This window comes from Harpia harpyja, chromosome 11, assembly GCF_026419915.1.
Source record: "Harpia harpyja isolate bHarHar1 chromosome 11, bHarHar1 primary haplotype, whole genome shotgun sequence".
In the NCBI taxonomy this organism is placed as follows: domain Eukaryota; kingdom Metazoa; phylum Chordata; class Aves; order Accipitriformes; family Accipitridae; genus Harpia; species Harpia harpyja.
Window position 1 is genome coordinate 34814510 of NC_068950.1, and position 20001 is coordinate 34834510.

Consider the following 20001-nt stretch of genomic DNA (forward strand, 5'->3'; position numbering starts at 1 on the left):
GACAGTTAATACTCTGAGCTACCTCCACGACACTACTTTGTGTGCAAAGGGTATCACAGGGCCGATTTCTGCTTCACCTCCAGTTGCCTCTCATGACACCAGTCTCCATCACTGTTTAACCCAATAGAAGGATGCAGGACCCCCAACCAGACCAGACAAATCATCAGGAAGGCCAGGAGTAGTTAGTTCATTCACTTTATTTTAGGTCCTACATGAGGTAGGGACAGACAGATCCTGTCAAACTATTTATAGCTTGTCATACTCCAGTATATTAGTGGAATAACAAGAACAGCTAGACTACATGTGCGTTATTAATCACCTGAAGCTATTCTATGACAATTCAGCAAGCTGAAGTCAGGAGAGAGCAAGTAGTTATACAAAGCCATCGTGGCATCAGTCCCTCCCCCAGCTTGTCCCTGCCCACACCCTGTAAAGCTGCAGCTCTGGCACACACAGAAGCCTCCTCAGCAGCACAGGGGCACCAGCACCTTCCCCAGGATGGCCCTGGCTTGAAAATCAATCTCAACCGACTTGAGACTGGGTAATGGGGTAGGGACATGCAGCCTCTGGTTCCTGGTGCCCAGGAGGGCTCCCTCGACCCGGCCATGCACAGCGGGAGTCTGGGGCAGGGGCACTTGACTTATGTGTTGTGAAACATGGTAGGAGATGGCTCCTACCCGCAGCTTGAGAGATCAGAGGAGAAGGAATGTGACCCAGCACTGAAATAACACCTACTTTAGGCCCCTGAGATTGGTCAGAGCTGAGCCAGGCTGACCTTTTCCACAATTCGCTGGGCTGTCACAGCAGAAATTCAGTTTGCAATTGGCTTTAAAACACCACAGACAAGACAGAGGACCGCGCAGAGGAGATCCAGGCAGGTTACCAGCTCCCCCTTCCCAGCTCACCTTTGCACAGCAAACTCAACAGCATGATCTGTGGGTTATCTTGGTGTCCTTGCTCAGCAGCCACGTTTGTCCAGACCCTCTGCACTAAATGATCTCAGCTGAGACCTCACTGCAGCATTGGGCTCTTCCTGCAACTGGAAGGGCTTTCACAGGTCTCTACACCACAGTGTAACACTAAAGCAGCGGCTGCTGCCATTCTCCAACATGTATACGGCCATACCACAAAATGGACAGTAAAACAATGGTATATATGGTAAGCCAATGCTTTTCTCAATATGCTTGTGGGGGTTAAACCCAGACCATCCTGGATGAGCTCCCAACTGCAGCCTTCCTGCTAGGGCCAGGGTCCTGTTACTACAAGTATTTTTAAAATAGAAATCCCCGTCACCAGCTAGATCCTTTCCCCAGAGCTCCAGTACTTGCACCAGAGCTCCAGCAAGCCCTTGGGCAGCACTCTTTTCTCAGTGGCAGGAAATATACCCAAGGGTGTGAGAGGTCAGGGGCTAAAAGACCTTGCTGGAAGAGTAGATAAATGTGGGAAAAGCTAGAGTCGGTAACTCCACAGTCATCAGATGCTTCAGGTTAGAGAGGACCTAGACCTGAAGCCAGCAGGGCAAGACTGGAAGTTAGATCAGATTGCCCAGGGCTGTAAGACAAGTCTTGAGCATCTCCAAAGATGGAGATGCCATGATGCTTCTAGGGAAGGATCCCACTGCTTCAGCCAGGCTCTGGTCTCAGCATTGCCCTGCACGGCAGCTCTCCCCTCATCACGGAAGGCTGGACCGTGTATATGGATGATGAGAGGGAATAGAGCTGTCCAAGCATCTCATCCCTCAGTGAGAAACCTGAGCTGCTCTAGGGACCTCCATTATTACCTCAGTTACCCTCTGTCAGCTGCAGTTGCTTCCACCAAGGCCAGGGGAGCCAGTGGTCACCTGTTGGAGTTGTCTCAGCCAGAAGTGCCCATTCCCCCGCAGCTGGTCACCCCAAACAGCCCCAGCTGGCTCTTAGCCTGCCCATTCCCACAGATGACATCAGCTCACCCTCTACCAAAGACTAGGGCCATTTTATCCATCCTGCCCTGAGCCACTCATCAACCAACTGTCCCCTGCCTAGCAATAATGCACCAGAGGGGGGTCAATTTTTCTTGCTAATTCTAGTTCTGCTCAGTAAATAATGTGAGCTCCTGCTGATCTCCCTTAGAGACAAGTGGGCAAGGTTGGAAAAACCAGGATTGATTCCACCCAAATGTCAGTGGCCAGAAAGGATCTAGGATGGCTCATTTCAAATCCCAGCTCAATGCGGAAGACTCCTTCACCAACACTCCTGACTGAGGCCAAGCCAGCAGACCAAAGTCCTTTTACCAGCTCACTCAGGCCCATTTAAAACAGACACCCTAGGAAGTGACTCAGCCACCAGCACAGAAAGGTATCACACCAGCTCTGCTCCTGCCCATGCTGGTTGTTGAAATTGGCCACAAAACCACAGAGCTCAATTCTGAGAGAACTCTAGGATTCACAAAAAACCTCCTACAGCTGACGGGACTTCACACCCACCCAGCTGAGCATGGAAGGCTCTGCTGCAGGCAAGGGCTGCCAGAAATGGCTTTCCCGCTCACCCCATAATCCTTCTGCTCACCACAATGTGGGATATGGCAGCACATGCCCTCTCCTGGTCCTACATCCCTTTTAGTACAACCCCCCCTCAGCAGGCCTGGGAATACAGCAGTTTCAAAGGAAACTTGTGAAGAGAAGGACTTTGTTTACAACTGGAAGTGATTTCTGGATGAAATACTCCTTCAACAGAGGAGAAAAAGGCATGAAGCATTAAGACAGGATAAATCTTAACTCACAGCACTAGCCCCACCCCAGTGAAGCCCCAGTGACTCAGTGGCTCTTAGTACTGGCAGTCCAACAGACCACACGGCTGAGGATGGAGCTGGGGGTATAAAAGTGGACCGACATCTGGTAGCTCACAGTGCTAGGCAATGACTAGCCTTGCCTGGGGCTAAGAAGATCAAGGAACATTTCCAATGGTCTTGAAGTTGTAAAGCTTTCATTGCCTGCTCCTCGCTCACGCATTGCGTGTCTATCTGCTCAAGGAGCTCCAACCCTTTGTACCCACAGTCTCTCCACTCCCCTGGGGCAAAGGCTTTCCCTGTCCACCTGAAGTGTCCACCTACCTCCCCAGAGCAGAAGGGAGCAGAGTCCAGTGCTATCGTGCCTGCTACTGCTCTAACCCCTGCTGCCTGGGAGAAGAGCTTGGCCCTGCCTGCACATCTCCATGAGAACTAGAACAGATTAGTTGTAATACTGGCTTTTAGGGGAAAACCACGGCTCAAAGAGCCTGGGAGAACAGCTGCTAGGCCACCAGCATGCCGGATGCAGAACTGAAGGTTACAGAGCAGGAGGGAAGCAGACAGTTCCCACCTCCTGTAGGGGAGCAGCTCCCCCAGCGGTCGCTGCTGTGCAAGGCGTGCAGGGAACCACGGGTGGTCACAGGAACTGGGATTTTGTGCGATGTAAAAGCATGGGAGCCCTTTCCTGACAGCACCTGCGGTCCTTCTGTGCAGGTCTGTCGTGACACCTGGTGGCCAGAGGCACCCCTACAGCACCTGCCACCAGCCTGCCCCATTTCTTCTTAAACCTAGATGAATGATCTCATTTCCACTGACCTCAGATGAGAGCAGGAACAAGGCAAGGGAATGGGGTCAGGACACTCAGGCTAGGATGCATCTCTGAGCATCCCCGTAGTCTCAGCAGCAGCTCACAGGTCTCTGTCCTGTGCTGTAACCTGCTGTGCAGCTTTGCGGCCCTACCCCACTTCTGTTTGGAGCAGAGCATAGCCTGGGAGGAGCGAGAGTTGTGGAGCTGCAACAGGGAGGTGTGGAGAAGAAACTCATTACAAAAGCCTACCGGACCTTTCTGATGTATGAGGGCTGAGCCAGGGTTTCATTATCGCAATCACATTTACACTCCAAGCTAGCTCCCACCCTGCTGAAGACCTAGACCTCCGTGTCCAAAGAGGTGCTGGTTACCACTGCTGGGAGCCAGGCATCACACCTATATGTTTATTATATATACACATCCTGGGGGGACAAGGGAGCTCTTCCCACTGCACAGTTTTGTCGAACGATTGTCCATGCTGCTCGGTCAGGCTGCAACATCACTCTTCCCACGGACTCATATCTGTGTCAATGGCCACGCAGTTATAGGCAGCATAGCGCAACTTCTCTTCACATACCTTGGCTCTAGGGATGGCAGGAGGTGGGGGGAAAAAAACAAAACAAAACAAAAGGAGGAGTTGCCATTGCTGCATTTGCCAGCTGAGAGGACAAGACACTTTCTGAGATGGGAGCTATGGTTCACCAGGCGCTCACAAAGAGAATCACAGCAGCCACATGGTACAGGCAGGGGGACATAAGTGTGGCAAAGCGATGGGGCCCTATGGGTCAGCACCAAGGTTAAGAAGAGAGCCCAGACACAGTCCCCCAGATGTGGGGAAGCACCAAAACTTACGTGGCATAGTTGGGCAAGAAGAGGGTGCTGGAGCAGGTGGACGACTCCGGCAAAGCATCTGTTGTCTCAGAGCTTGGGGAGAAGGTGACAAACTGGTCAGAACCAGCAGGTCAGCGAGGCAGGGGAGACGAGACCACACACCCCTTTGGTGTGAGATCTGTCAGCCTTGCAGCCTACAGAAGAATAGACTCACCCCATCTTGTCTGGATAGATGTAGATCCGTGCTGGAAGGCGGCTTCTGCCAGTGACAAATCTGAGGAAGCGGCTGCGATCCTCTGTGAAGCAAAAGCAAAGACATCAGCAGACCCTAGAGGGAAGCGAGATGGAGTACAGCCACTTCCACGTATCCCCAGCACTAACAAGCAGTTCCTTCAGCCCAGCTGCTTGGTCTCCTTGGTTCCCATCTGTTCCCCAGGCAGCACTGAGGGTGGTTTCACTCTCCCAGTTCCCAGCCAGCATGCAGGGGCTGTCATGGTACAAGATATGCAGGGACAGAGCAAATCGCTCACCATTGGTGAAGTTGTTGAGTGCTTCCCAGAAGTACTGAACACGGGTGTCCAATGGCTCAAAGTCCTCAAACCGGGCTGGCAGAAAGGATACAGAAAAGGATTTTATTAAAGATCCAAGCTCCTCCTAGATAAATTAGAGCAGGGCCTCCTCTGGTCAGCCAGGGGTCCTCTGCCAGTGCAGGAAGAAACCTCTAGGTGCCTGCAGGGTGCGAACATGTAGACCCAAGGTTCAAGGGACACATGCAGTCAGGCCCCTCCCAGAAAGCACATCCAGATCCACATCTCAGCTCCACAGAGGCTCAGATACTGGCAGCCTAGGGATGTCCCAGCCTTTACTCTGAGGCCCAGCACGGAGACAAGGGACACCCCTGCCCCCATCGGCACCCAGCTAAAGACAAGAAGTATACGGGCCCACATTCTCACTGTAGTAAAGGCTAATACTGGCCTCCCATACCTCTCCTTGTCCCAGCATGGAGAGAAGACAGTCTTGTTTTCAGGGAAAGAGTTTTCAGCAGAGCCCTTTACTTACTGAGCTTCTTCAGGGCATCAACTGTGACTTCGGGGTCTCCACAGACTTTTTTTTCCAGCTCCTGCCAGGTGAGGAGGTCAAGAACAGCTTGAGGCACCACCTTCAGGAGCCCAGCCTGCATGGCCGTGATCTGAAAAGGAGACAGGGCAGGTAAGCAGCATGTCTTGCCCATTTCTCTGGCTTGTGGTTGAGCCTAGGGAGTTGACTTGATGCAAGCCATGTGACTGATCAGCAAATGCTCCAAGGAACCTGAAGAAAGGAACAGGATTGCACAGAGATGCATCCCAGTTCATTCAGGAAGCCCGTGTCAGAGCTGGTAATAAAACCCCGTGCCTCCCATGCTGCTACAAGGCACTTTGCTTCTCAACAACTCCATGGACTCCAGGATCTCACCAAAAAGGACTGCCTGCTGTTGCACTAATGAGCACAGGGACACTAACCACAATGCATTTTACCAGAAACAGACTGGGGGATACGTCTCTGGGAATTCAATGACCACTGATGCTATGGGACAGTGTTACCTGCTCCTTGCTCTCCTCCAGTCGAGCCTTCTGCACCAGGCGGATGAACTCCTTGCGGTCCTCGTAGCGCACCACAGTGCTGCTGCCATTGGGGATCAGCTCCACCATGCGCTGGTCACTCAGGACTGTCGTGTAGGTCAGCTCATTCCCAAATTTGAACTCAAAGGTGTCTTTGTCCATGACTTCCATCACCTCCAGGAGCTTCACCTGCCCAGGCCCCAGATCAGTGCTTGTTAGATAGATGCCCAGTGGGCAGTGATGTCCCCGAGTCCCCATCTCCTCCCTTCCCAGACAAGGGCTGGAGTGACTGCGACAGCAGCACAGCATGGGATATGCTGCCCTAGACCTGTTTAGCAGACCCTGGGGCACTGCATGCTTGAAGCAGTAGTCAGCATGGCTACATCTCTGTATCAGCTATAGGATGCATTAAATGCTATGGGTGCCCTTTTTATGCATGTTTTTTTGACACATCACAGGAAGAAGCAAGCACAGCATGAGGACAGCGACACAAATCACCACCTTGCTGAGTGGCACAAGGAATAGGATAGGCACAGCCTCCCAGTCCCTCTCACCAGCACGGAGTCCACGGCAGGGAAGTCTTTGCTCCAGCTGACCTCCTCCCCTGTTAATTGTTTCCATACAAAGCCAGGAAGAGCCAGGACCTGAAGGAGAACAGGGATTTTGCTGAGTCTGTGTGAAAGGAGACATCCCCAAAGATGGAGATAGGGCTCAACAGTGCAGACACAAAGGAGTTTCCCCACTCCCCCTGTCCACATGCAGAGCTCATAATAGCTGAGCAGAGACCAGACACCCTCTCCCAAGCTCCCAGCAGCATCTCCCAAAACTCAGGCTGTGAGCTCTCCTAACACCTTGGCCCCAAATCCTGCCAAACACCTTTTGTCCCAGTGTGTGATCACAGAGCCCTCCCACGCTCCTGTCAGGCTGCAGAAGGCGGCTAACGACTCCCTTTGTGGCAAACCTCCATACAGGGACACAGTTGAAAGCTTACCAGAAACTCCTTGCCCCTCAGAGCTGCTCCCATGATCTGCCCAATCCACTCGTACTTTGGGAAGTCTTTACAGGAGGGGTTGGGGACATACATGTCCCGGGCTTCTCCAGTGCCATTACCCTATAGCAGCGAGAGGCAAAACTCCAAGTCATAATCTCAGCACAGCATGAAGCACCACAAACTCAGTTCCTGCTGTGCCTCTGGACACTTCTCACAACAGAAGTGGGCTAAACCCCCCATCCTCCTTGGCAATATTCCTAGTGAGACACAAGTATCCAGGCACTTGCCAGCATATCCTAAAATGAGATGCCACAAAGCAATCTACCCAACCCTTCACAAGGAAAAGCTTTGGACCAGTGAAAGTAGGTATGTCGCCGGCATGCAGGGGGACAGAGAAAGCACTTCCTTGCCAGGCACAGAAAGATCTGCCTCAAATACCCCAACCCACCTGGTTGGACGTGCGCACAAAGAAGGGCAGAGGCACGGGGGTGTCTGCTGAGCTGGGACACAGCTCCTCCGACATGTCCGCCAGGCTGTCCCGAAAACCACCACCTGCAACCCCAAAGGAAGGGCATTTTTAGTGATGTGAACTCCCCATGTGCTGGCCCTCAGAGTTATGGAGCAAAGATGAGGAACTCTGGTCCAACCTGGCCCAGGGTTGAGCAGAAAGCTCCTGTCAGAGCCTTACAGCACCAGAGGAAATGAGACAGGAGAAATAACATCCCTGCCTGGCCTGTGGAGAACAGCCAGAGGGAGCATTGGCACTGTCAAAGCTGCTCTTAGTGACTAATGGAGGTCTGGTCCCCCTCCCAGCAAGCAGCACTCCTTATCTGGGACATGGACAGGAGCAGCAGGACAAGGCAACTTACCTTCCTTCTCTCCTCCACGGGCAGTAACACTGGGAGCAAACAACAGCCCCTACAGCAACAAAGTCACCCCATCAACCCCCGACTCTGCTCCAGAGTTGCCCTTGCCTCACATAGCCCCTACCTTGGTCAATGATGCCCTCTGCGATGAATTTGCACTCCCACCACTGGTCATAACGCAACGGCCACCTGCGGAGAACCAGGCATCGCCTGAGGTGCTGCTCAAAGCCAAGGAGATGCTGGGGAGGCAGCAGGCACAGCAGGGACACCAGCTGACTAGGGTGGACCAGCCTGGGCTCAGGACAGGACAAGATCTCAATCTCCAGAGACAGCTGCATCCTCAGTAGGGAGGTGACACCTTGGGGAACAGGCCCTGATCCCATGGCTGAGCTGGCTCCTGCCCTAGCAAACCCTCTCCAGAGCACAGGACACGCACAGGCTTCCCAAACACCCTGCTGTGACAGAGGACATAGCTCCCAGCATTGCATGATCCCCTTCCTTCCCCAGACACTGCTTACCTATAATCTAGAGGCTTTTCAAACTTGTCTGAGGGTTTCAGGCCTTCATACACCTGCAACAAGCAGAGAGGATCACAGCTGGTATCCCCTCTTCAGGGGAACCAATGCCAGGTGAAGGCAGGAAATTGGGAGAAATCTGGTTTGCCCCAAAGATGATCTGTAAATGGTCTAGGAGCCCTTCATTTTTGGAAAGGGAACATAAATTACAGTGCTAACCACTGTATGGAGCTTCCTGGCCTTGGAGGTACATCGAACACATATTAAACCTCACAGCAGTCTGGGCTGTTTGTGCACACATAGAGCAACAGATCTTTTGGAGGTGGGAGGAGAATGATGATAGGAAGATCAGCATTGCTGTAAAACCACAATACAGGACTGTATGCAGCTGCATTATTGTTGTCACACAAGAATTCTTTGCTGCCCTTTTAGTGCAATGAGATTGTTATGCTCTGCATTAGCAACGTGCCACAGAGAGCATCCAGGATAGAGATAAGACTTCAACTCAGAGATCCCAAATCCCTCCTAGATGTTATTCCTGGAAATGGGATCATCAGCACATGTAATTGTAGAGCCTATAAGTCATGTGAGGAGGCCTTGAGGACTCCAGGTACCTCCAGCTCCAAGTTGACCCTTCCACCCACCTCCGTGTGGCTCATTTTGGTTTTGGGATGCCCCACTCTCCTCAGAGCAGCAAGGACCCTTCCAGGAGGGACAGTACCTGGGTGAAGACAGCGTTCTTGCAGCTCGGGTCCAGGGCAGGGTTGTCTCGGTGCTCCATAGCCAGGCGTCGGTTAATATAGAGCCGCGGCATGAAATTGGGCTTGCTGGTCTCAGAGTCCTTCAGACACTGGGTAATGAGAGCTGTGCGCCTCTTGGACAGCAGCAAGAACTGCTTGATATGCTGCCAACAGGTATGTCCACAATGTCAGAAGTGCCCAGTGTCCAAAACACGTCACCTACTTCCTCCTGAAGCCACTGCACTGCCAGGTCTCTCCCCTTCCCAGGGCCACTGTCTTCCACACACACATTCTCCTTGACAATATTTGCTCCAGCTCTGCCTCTGAAAGATTTTGCTTTCTGGCTTAAGGGAGATACCAAGCCCCGTCCTCTCTCCACCAGTCATCATCTGATGCTCGTACTCTAGTGTTGCTTGGACTCGCCCTCACTCTCACCAGAACATTGGTCTTACTATCCCTCCTATTTGTAATCAAAGCAAGCTCCTCTAAACAAACAAGAATCCTCAAATGCTTTGGGTCCTATGTTGAGCTGGCACAGGAATCACAGTGCTTTCTGACATCAGGCCTGCAAACACACAGAATGGGGCTACCCCAGCAATCTCCAGCACACGTATTCTGAGAGAGGATGTAAGGAAAATAGACAACTGGAGGGACGAACTCAGTCTTATGAGAAAGATGGAAATCAAAAGCTTATTAAAGCCAGAGAGAAGTTACTGGTAAAAGCCTTGCTGTTTGGACACAGCCAGCTCAAAGCCGCTGGCAGCAAGTGCAGGAACAGAGTGTCCTGGGCTGAGATCTTGGAGGGGATGTGTGTCCAGCTCACATGCCCAGTGCTGCTATGGTCCAAGTCCTTTTGAGGATGAAGTGCTCTGGTATGTACTTGTTAACCCATAGCTACATGTTTCCACATCAGTGTTTTAGCAGGAAACTAGCCTCTAAACAGTATCACCTTTCACAGCTTTAATGAACTGAGCTCAGCCAGGTATTTCCCTTGAGCTGCTTTAACGGCAACAAGCAGTGACTGCCTCCCTTGCCACAGCCCAAGCGCAATCACCCTGCCAGACTGAGGCCCTACAAGAGGGGGAATCGCTCACCTTGAGTTTGCTGAACGTGCCAACAGTGTGGTCCCAGGCTGGCACCAAGTGATGCAGCACACTGTCCAGGAGCTTGATGAACCTAAATCCCAAAGAAGAAGGTATTGTGACACAGGAGGGACAAGGATCTGCACAAGCCTATTCCAAACCAGGCACCCCCAGACACAAACAGAAAAGTTAAAACTGATCCAAACCCAGCCCAGCATGATATTTTATATCACAGAGCCTTTGGTACTAAATTCCCACTCCCTAGGCACTGCAGAGACTCTGCATGCACCTGCCCCCCACACCGCACAGATATGCTGCACTTGTGACACACAAGACACTGTGAACCTGAGCTGCAAAATTCCTCTGGAAGTGTAGAGGAGTTACCCAGGGAGCCCACTTTGTTCCCCAAATGACCCTGCTGTTTTCTCCAGGGTCCAGGATGCCTGTCCCAAGGGGAGTCACAAAGCTTTACAGCTTCCAGCCATACTCGTGCTGGAGATGGCACCAACCCCTGCAGGCAATGCCACCCCACTTGTCTGCCCCTCTCCATGCAGTACCTTTGAATAAGCACGGCCCGTCGGTACAGCAGGTCAGGGTCTGTCCCTTCTAGGCGAGGGTAGCGCACTAAATTGGGCAGCTGGAACATGTCAGCACTGAGGCCCAAGTCCCTCTGTCTGGAGGATTTGATTTTGATGCCTCGGAGGCGAACATCAATCCCATCATCTGCCAAGAAAGACCATGGATGATACGCTAAGACCATGAGAAAGCAAGCCTTCCAGCATGGGAATTCTATCAGTAAAAGCACCAGGAATGTGACCACCTCCACCAGCTCTGAGGCTGGGCACTGAGATCCTGAAATACCTCTGTGAAGAAGCAGTGGGGCATGTACAGAAGAAAAAAAAAAAAAAAAATTGAAGGCAGAGAAAGATAGAATAAAAGCTGAGAGCTTGCAAACCTCAAGGCCCCCCTGGAGTTTCCCACGGTTCTTCTGCATCTTGTCTGAAACAGCCCACAGGGCCAAGAAGTACAAGCCATAGGAACGAACTCTTAATGTACAGTATCTAACAGGTGCATTATGGATGTGGCCATAACACCCGCCCCTACCTCTGCACTCCACGATCCGTATCTCGATGACAGGCAGGTGTGTTGTCATGTCCTCAAGGACGCACACATCCCCAATGTAGCTCCTGCAAACACAGCACAGACAAGGGCTGCAGAGCTGTTCCCTCGCCCATCCTGCCCAAATCCACTCAGCTGCTTGTAAGGGAAGAGGGTTTGCATCTTTTGAAATGGGAGCCTGCAGCAGGAACCCAGACCCAGTTGCCTACAACATGGCCTGTGCTGAATGCCTGAACCTGCTGGTGCCTGCTGGAACCTGCTGATCCCAGTGGGTCCCACAATTGGATCAGAAGAGCCCTGATGATTGTACCGTCTGCTATTGTAGGCAGAATGAACCCACAGCTCAGAGATGGAAAATGCCTGTCCCAAGGCCCTGGGCCTCTTAAGCTAGGCTGGTACTGGCATGACTGCTTAGGTTCAGGGTGTCCAGCACCTCCAGCCCCTGCAAGGGCCATGCTACGCTCTCCACCTCCATCCACTCACTCATCAATGCCAACGTCGTTCAGTTTCTTCAGATTGTCCCCCTCGCCCCCATACACGGCGACCCGCTTGGGCATGAAGTTCTCATCGGTGGTATCCACTGTCAGCAGGAGCTTCCTGCAAAGGGAAGCAAGAAATGAGGAGAAGGTAACTGCACCTGAACACCCATTGCCGCTCCCCCTCGTTGCTGGGTCACACTTGTTATCAAGCACACGCAGCTAGTGCTGGGATCCCCAGGTACCTGTGACATTGCTAAGACCCCTTCAAGCCCAGAGCCAGAGCAAGGGAAGAGGGGCAGGGAGCGCAGGGCAAATTTGGGCCATGACGTACTCATGCAGAGAGCGGGGGCTGCAGGGCTCGCCCCAGCCACGAGCCAGCGCGCAGGGGAGAGGTGCCTCACTTGACAATGGTGCCTTTCTTCATGTTGAGCCGCACCCAGTGCTGGCCCTGGGACCCGTCACTCTCCCAGTATGTGTCGGCATGGCTGTCGGTCAAGCATGACACATTGAAGTCCTCCTGGAAGAGGGCAGTGAATGAAAGGAAGATCAGATGGGAGTAGGATTAACTTCCCCTTAATGGTTACTGTCGTCACGGATCTTAGAGCCAGAGGGCGTCAAACTGGGCTGTTCCCTTTGCTGGGCTGTGGGTAGACACAGGGAGTACAGAGCGCACAGGACACTGGGGCTGACCCTCCAAGGTGCTCTGGGGTCACACACAGCACAGAATATCAATGCCTCCCTAAAGTCAGCTTAGCAGCTAATATTAGCATTTGCTTCTCAAACCACAGCCCCTCCAGGGGCCACATTACACAATACGCTGCATGACGCTCCCCATGCTTCCTTCCCACATCCTCAAATGCAGCCCAGAGCACCACACCAAGCACGATCCACACTCCCCAGCCCCATGGCAGTCAGGCTGATGCAATCTTGTCCCTTTAACCCACCGTGTAGGATGACACATCGATGCTGTCCACATACTGCTTGACGCTGCCCAAGTTCTCATCCTCCTTCCCAATGTGATCATAGAGGAAATGCACCAGGTCTTCGTCACATTCATAAGTCCATGTTGGGGGCACAAACCTATGAGGGAAAAGGGATTAATGGGTCTGGAGAGCAAGGGACAGCCAGGCAAATGGGTAAGGGAGGACAGGTACATGGCCTGCTTGCCTTGGTCTTGCCCCATTTTCTGCTCTGTGCAGGCTTATCTAGGACAAGACTGTGCCGAGCAGAGCTGTTCCCCGCTGCCTGTCTAACCCCCTCTCCCCTCCGTTTGCAGGGGACGGCTGTCTGAGCACCCAGGGAGAGACAGTGGCTTGCACCCAACCACAGCAGAAGCTGGGAAACAGCTCATACCGAAGCTTCTCTACTGCGGCCTCATCCTGCTCCATGGGCTTGGGCTTTGCTCCGAGGCGCAGGGAGTACGTCAGATCCACCACCTGCTCCCATCTGAAACAACCCAGAGAAGGGGGAAGTGAGAAAAACGCAGGGGAAAGAAGCAGCTGGTGGTCGAGGAGTAGCTGGAAGGGGAAGACTTGGGTTTAAAGCCCCACCGCACTCCAGTTTCCATCACCTCCAACCTCATCTGCCGTCCTTTCCTTTCCAACCATCTCTACTTCTTCCAGCCCACACCCCGCAGGGCAGGTGACAAGGACAGCGACCGAGCTGAACCCATTTAACGCCACATCAGGCATCCCTATTGCCTCACTTCCGTGGAAGAAGCGGCCAAGCGGGCCGGGGCTCCTCAGTCCAGGGCAGGAACGGCTGAGGGGCAGCACACCGAAACCCCCCGCAGCTGGGCCTGGGGGAATGGGGGGTGAGAACCTCCCTGCTCTGTGCCGTACAAGGGGCAGCCGGGGAAGCCAGGGACGGCGACCTAGAGGGAGAGAGCGGTGGCCCCGCACCTGATGACGGGTTTGTAGTCCACCCCGAACAGCTGCTGCTGCCGCTGGATCCGCTCCGTGGACTCCACCGGCACCAGCCGGTCCCCGCCGTCGGCGTGCTTGCACACCAGCACCCAGCCCTCCTCCAGCTCGCAGCCGCTCCGGTACTCCTCCAGCTGCTCCTGCGGGGGACAGGCGGCTCCCGTCAGGGGACGGACAGGCCCCGCCACCGGCAGCGCAGGCCGCGGCGGCCTCCCAGCCACCCCCCCGCCGTTACCTTGCTGAGCTTGACCCAGAGCCCGGCGCCGTTGCAGTACTCCTCGCCGGTGGCGCGGAGGCAGCCGCCCTTCCGCACCTCGATGGTGGCCCGCGCCGCCCGCTTGCCGCCCCGCGCCGGCCCCGGGCTGTCCCACACGCTGAGCAGGCTGCGGGCGGCGGCGGCGGCGGCGGCGGCGGCGGGGTCCTTGCAGATCTTGTACTGCACCTCCCGCGGCACGTAGCAGAGCGCGGCGGGCAGCGCCCGGGCGCGGCGGAAGCACTCGCTGCACTGCAGCAGGAACCGCAGCCGGCCCAGCACCTGGTGCGGCGCCTCCCCGCCCGCACGCATCGCGCACCGGGTACCGTGCACGGCGGGCAGCGACCGAGCCCCGCACCGGCGGGGTCGCTACTCGCGGGTTTACGGCAAACCCCGCCCGCCGACAAGGCAAGATGGCGGCGCCCGGTGGGGCGGACGCAGGGCAAGATGGCGGCGCCCGTACCGAGTACGGGGGAGCGAGGAGCGGGGCAAGATGGCGGCGTACGGAGAGGCGGGACTACGGCAAGATGGCGGCGCCGGCGGGGCGGGACGGGGGCGGGACGGGACGGGGCGGGGCGGGGCGGAGCGGAGCGGGCCGCGTCGGGAGGCAACGGAGGGGCCGGGGAGCGGCGCAGCAGGATGGAGGGCGGCGAGCGGCTCCTGTGAGTAACCGGGGCCTGCACGGGGGACACTGGTGTGGCCCTGGGAACGGCGATCTGGCACTGGGGTCCCGTACTGGGGTCACTGGTGCGGCCCTGGAGACAGTACTCTGGCGCTGGGGTCCTGTACTGGGGTCACTGGTATAGCCCTGGGGACATCACTGGTGAGGCATTGGTGTGGCCCTGGGGATATGGTGCTGGTACCAGGGTCCTGCACTGGAGTCACTGGTGAGGCGCTGGGGGGGGGCTGACCCCGCACTGGTGAGGCACTGGGAATACGGCCCCTGCACTGGGGTGGATCAGCAGGGCCACTGGTGTGGCAGTGAAGTCACTGGTCCCACACTGGAGGTTTCGGGGACTTTGTCCCCGTGACCCCCGCCCATCACAGCAGGATGGTGCTGGCCGTTCCCCACGGTTGCCCGGGGTCCCCGTCCCTGGGGCAGGCCAGGCTCCAGCAGCCCCTTGGCGGTGACACTGCAGGGGGGACGCTGGGACATGTGGTTGCCACCTCGGCGGGCGCCTGGGCCTCTGGGGGCTGCACGGCACAGATAGGGGCCGGGGACACCGGTGGCAGGACTGCCTGCCCCCACACCCCGCTGGCCCCAAGTCTCTCCAGGCGGGAGTAACTGCTGGCCCCGATAACTTAATCTCCTGGGGCCCTGGGCCGGGCATCGCCTCTCCCCAGGGAGGGCCCCACGACGCTGAGCAGGAAGAGGCCCTGGACCATGATGGGGAGCATTCGTCACGTTTGTCACAGCTGGGCGCAAGCCCCTTCCTGCGGTCACTGGCTGGGGAGTGGGGACAAGCCGCTGGCCCTGGCACCCCCTGCCCCCAGCTGCAGGGATCCAGCAGGGCACCTGGAGCCCTCCTGGGTGACAAACCGTATCTGCTCTTTCATCCACAGCCCCAAGGGCTTCCCCAAGCTGAAGAACGACACGTTTCTGCGAGCGGCGCGCGGGGAGGAGACGGAGCACACCCCGGTGTGGTGCATGCGGCAGGCAGGGCGCTACCTGCCCGGTGAGCAGGCAGAGGTGTGCGGGGGGAACACGGCAAGGGGGGGCCAGTGCGCACCCTGTAACGTGCATGCCGGTCCCTTGCAGAGTTCCGGGAGACCCGGGCGGCGCAGGATTTCTTTGCCACTTGCCGGAGCCCCAAACTCTGCTGTGAGCTGACACTGCAGGTGAGCATCCCCCAGCAGGTCTGTGTCCTGCCTCTCCCTGCCCAGATGGGGATGGCGAGAAACCTTGGGTCTGGCCACTCGGGGTGGCCCCAGTAAATTGTGGAGCCCTTGGGGACCCCACTGCCCCATGTGCTTGTCCAGGTCCTCCATGGGGAGGGAGTCCCAAGCCCCTCACTGACGCTGCCTCTTCCCCTTCGCAGCCGCTCAGACGATTTCCCCTGGATGCTGCCATCATCTTCTCCGACATCTTGGTGGTGCCCCAGGTGAGATCTATGGCTGGTGGTAGGGAGCAGCAGCTGGGAACAGGGCTGGGTTCAGGGCCACCCCATTGCTGCGTCTTCCATTCTCCCCCCATCCCCAGGCACTGGGCATGGAGGTTGTCATGGTCCCGGGTAAAGGACCCACTTTCACAGAGCCCCTGAAGGAGGTGGAGGATCTGCTGAAACTGCGACAGAAGGTGGATGTGACTGCAGAGCTGGGTTACGTCTTCCAGGCCATCACGCTGACACGACATAGCCTGGAGGGCAGGGTGCCCCTCATCGGCTTTTCCGGGGCGCCTGTAAGTGATGTGGCTCCTCCATGTGGGCCTCCCAGCTGGGCTTCTCTGCTCTCTCTTCTGGGGTGACACTGGCCATGACAGCCCCAGAGCTGTGGGTGCTATAGCAGTGCATAGGTGGGGGACGTTAAATGCAGGAGCAGCTGTGCGCCACACTCTGGGGTGCTCACAGGTCCTACCTTCAGCACTGTGACCGGCCCCTAGCATTGTCTTCTGTCTCCATCACCCTCCTCACTCCCCTCCTCTCCTTCCCACAGTGGACGCTCATGTCCTACATGATTGAAGGTGGCGGCTCCACTACAATGGCCAAGGCCAAGAGCTGGCTCTACCGTCACCCCGAGGCAAGCCACAGACTGTTGCGGCTGCTGGCCGATGTCATCACTGACTACCTGGTGGGGCAAGTGGCTGCTGGAGCGCAGGTGTGTCCTGGGGCATGGGGACAGGGCCAGGCAGGAAGGCAGGGACTGGGGACAGGGAGCAGAGAGGGTCCAGCTTCTGGGAGGAGGAGGAGGGACTGAGGTGCGGCTCTCCAGCCCTGTGTCCCTGGCAGGCGCTCCAGCTGTTTGAGTCCCATGCGGGGCACCTGGGCCCCGAGCAGTTTCAGGACTTCGCCCTGCCTTACATCCGAGACATCTCCCAAGCTGTCAAGAGCAAGCTGAAGGAGGAGGCGCTGCCCCTGGTGCCCATGGTGAGTCGAGGCTGCCTGGATTGGCCCTGGCATCTGGGGGCTGCTGGAGAGGGGTGCAACCCCTGGTACCTGCCTCCCCCACTCTAGCCTGTGGAGAGAGGCCTGACCCATAGCAGAGTTACTGCCTATCTCCTCCCTCCCCAGATCATCTTTGCGAAGGATGCGCACTACGCGCTGCGCGACCTGGCCTGTGCCGGTTACGAGGTGGTTGGTCTTGACTGGACCATCCGGCCCCAGGAAGCTCGGTAAGAGTCTGGCAGAGTGCTCAGGTGCCTGGGCAGCACCCTGGGCTGGGTACACTGACCTCTTCCTCTGCCCTGAGCCATCCCAGGCCTGGAGATTTCCGCTCCAGAGGTGGGGATAGTTGGGCCCCCATGCTATGTGGAGCTCACAGCAACCAGGAGCTGCAGTGAGGGGTCCTGTGTACCCTGCAGCGGGGGCTGCAGCAACGTGGCTACCCCCAGCCTCTGCACCACATGCAACAACTCACCTGCTTCCTCCCTGCTGCAGTGCACAGACAGGGAAAGATGTTACCCTGCAAGGGAACCTGGATCCCTGCGCTCTCTATGCACCCAAGGTGAGCCGTGGCCATTGCCAGCAATGGGGGGCTAGTTCCAGCCTGTGTGAAAGGCCATCTGCCTCAGTTTCCCCACTTGCAGTGCTGGCTTATGTCCTAGCAGTGCCCCAGGCTGGCTGGGGACTGGTGGGGGTGGAGTACCCTGGGCTGGATGGGGCTGACACATGGTTTCCCACCATGCCTACAGGAGAAGATTGGTGAGCTGGTGAAGAAGATGCTGGAGGGTTTCGGGACCCAACGCTACATCGCCAACCTGGGCCACGGCCTCTACCCTGACATGAACCCCGAGCACGTGGGTGCCTTCGTGGAGGCTGTGCATGCTCATTCCCGCCACATTAACAAGCACAGCTGAGCCTGGGGGCTTGGGGACAGGACTTTGGTTTGGGCACAGTCACCCCAAGTAGCGTGGTGTCACAGGGCTCGCTCCAGGCTGGGCTGCAGCATTAAACCAGCACCTTCTCCACAGCAGCCGTGTGGCAATAGCTGGGGGGGATGATGGGGGAACTGGATGGCCCTGGAGGAGATGGGCACTGATGGCAGCCTGGCAGTGGGGCACGTGAGGTCAGGGGGACCCCTCTGAGTCCCATCCTGCAGGTCAGAATGATGGAGAAATAGGGGATGCCAGCAAAGTGGGGGGGTTATGCTTCTCCCTGCCAGGCTGCACAGTGTTGTGCCAACAGCTTGCGAGAGAGGATGTGAGCCCGGAGCACAATAAGCATCTCCTGGCACTACAGATGTGCTCAGGCCTGCTAGGGGAGATGGGCTGCCTGAGGCTGGCAGGGTCGCAGCCTGGGAGCTGGGGGCTCACAGCCCACCACTGCCACAGGCTCAGTGTGAGCCATGCCACAATCATGCTCAGGTGGGAATAGACATCAACCCAGGGCATCCCTGAGTGGGTGGGAAACCTAGCAGGACTCACCTGGGGGACAGCTGGCCATGTGGCAGGAGCCCTCCAGACACTAGCACCCCGCCACGCTGGTTGGGTTGGTGACAGAGACACCAGGGCCCTAGCACCGCCATCACCCTCCACCAGCTCCCAAAGCCTCTTTGGGACCATCCCACTGGTCCTGGAGATCTTTTCCACACACACATCCCCACCTCCTCTGATCCTCGGGGCCAAGTCTGCCTGGGCTCAGCAAACCCCGCAGAAAGCAGCCCAGGATTCTGGCAGCACCCAGGAACCCTGGGTTATGACTCTGTGCCATCGCACACTGCGGCACACTCACTGTGGTCCAGGCTGGCTGTAGGATGGATCAAGACATGGATGCCAACACTGCTCTAGCCAGCACGGACAGGGTAGTGCCACCAACCTGCTGACACTGAGCGTGGCAGGGAAATGCACTCTGAAGCAGCCAGGGTGCCTTGCCACTGCTCCGTCCCCCTCCTTGGGGCACAGGAGCTGGGACCATAGGGGGCTGCGATGCCACCTCCTCCCTGGGGCTCTGCTCTGCTTGCGTTGCCCGCCACACCAGGCTGCCCAGCAAGCGTGGTGACCCCTCCAACTTCAGAGAAAGGCAGTAGAGATACAGGTAGTAACGTTCATCCCTTTTATTATTAAACATCAGATGAAGAGGTCGCACACACACATACACACACGCAAAAAAAAAAAAAAAAAAAGGGAAGGAAAAAAAGAGAGAAACAGACTGGTTGAAGACCACTATTTCGGTGGCAACAGACCGAGTACAATTGGTTTCCTGGCCGGAGCGCGGACACAAGTCACTTGCCAAAAAATGAAAAGTCAAACCAGACAGCAGAAAACTAGCCCACGTTCTCTAACTACAAGTCACCGTCCAGCCACCAGCCCTGGCCCCCCCCCCAGCCCTCCCGACCCGCTGGCAAAGAAATGAACCAAAACCGAAGAGCTGCTGGCCCAGGGCTGGAAAGTCTGCCCCTGCCGCGGGGCGAAGCCGGGAAGGGCTGAGCGTCGGCCGCACCACAGAGCCGGGAAGCAGAACGGTGCAGGGAGGCGGCACGGCTGCACCTGCCCCCCTCCCTCCCCAGAAGCCGGGCAGCCCTGGTGCCCGCACGCCCGCCCAGGCGCCTCGCACCCCCGCCCAGGCGCCTCGCACCCCTGTGCCTGCCGGGAGACGGCTGCGTACGAGGCGATGGGCTCGTGTCCTCCATCGCCAGCGTCCACGTGTGTCCGAGCGAGCATCGGCCCGAGTCCCTTCCTTTGCTGTCCTCAAAGCGCTGAGCTGCCACTCCTCCTTCCATCCGTCTGTCCGTCCCAGGGCTGCGAGTCGAGCAGACGTTCGCCTCCCCCCACACCCTTCTCGCTGCCGACGATGCCGTGGGAACCTGAGAAATGTTCGCGTGCCTCCTCCTCTTTTTGTATGTGGTTTTGTTTTGTGTGGTTTTTTTAAATAATAGTTAT

The 20001-nt window shown here is 56.6% G+C and overlaps 2 protein-coding genes across 2 annotated transcripts; one reads left to right on the top strand and one right to left on the bottom strand.

The window, feature by feature from the left end:
• Positions 1-179: 179 nt before the first annotated feature.
• LOC128147643 (E3 ubiquitin-protein ligase HECTD3-like) lies at positions 180-14356 on the bottom strand. Its single transcript, XM_052800393.1, has 21 exons — positions 13950-14356; positions 13694-13854; positions 13146-13238; positions 12737-12872; positions 12194-12309; positions 11797-11910; positions 11299-11381; positions 10752-10917; positions 10207-10288; positions 9094-9276; positions 8376-8428; positions 7982-8046; positions 7440-7543; positions 6992-7111; positions 6555-6644; positions 5983-6189; positions 5462-5591; positions 4933-5007; positions 4617-4698; positions 4424-4495; positions 180-4155 (listed from the first exon to the last, which is right to left on the bottom strand). Exons 1-21 carry the CDS (start codon positions 14277-14279, stop codon positions 4071-4073), a joined length of 2547 nt encoding a protein of 848 aa, XP_052656353.1. The 5' UTR covers positions 14280-14356; the 3' UTR covers positions 180-4070.
• Positions 14357-14399: 43 nt separating this feature from the next.
• Positions 14400-18092, top strand: UROD (uroporphyrinogen decarboxylase). Its single transcript, XM_052800394.1, has 10 exons — positions 14400-14629; positions 15531-15643; positions 15727-15806; positions 16007-16069; positions 16168-16365; positions 16620-16781; positions 16913-17050; positions 17195-17295; positions 17561-17627; positions 17815-18092. The coding sequence occupies exons 1-10, from the start codon at positions 14415-14417 to the stop codon at positions 17977-17979; spliced, it is 1302 nt and encodes a 433-aa protein (XP_052656354.1). The 5' UTR covers positions 14400-14414; the 3' UTR covers positions 17980-18092.
• Positions 18093-20001: the final 1909 nt, after the last annotated feature.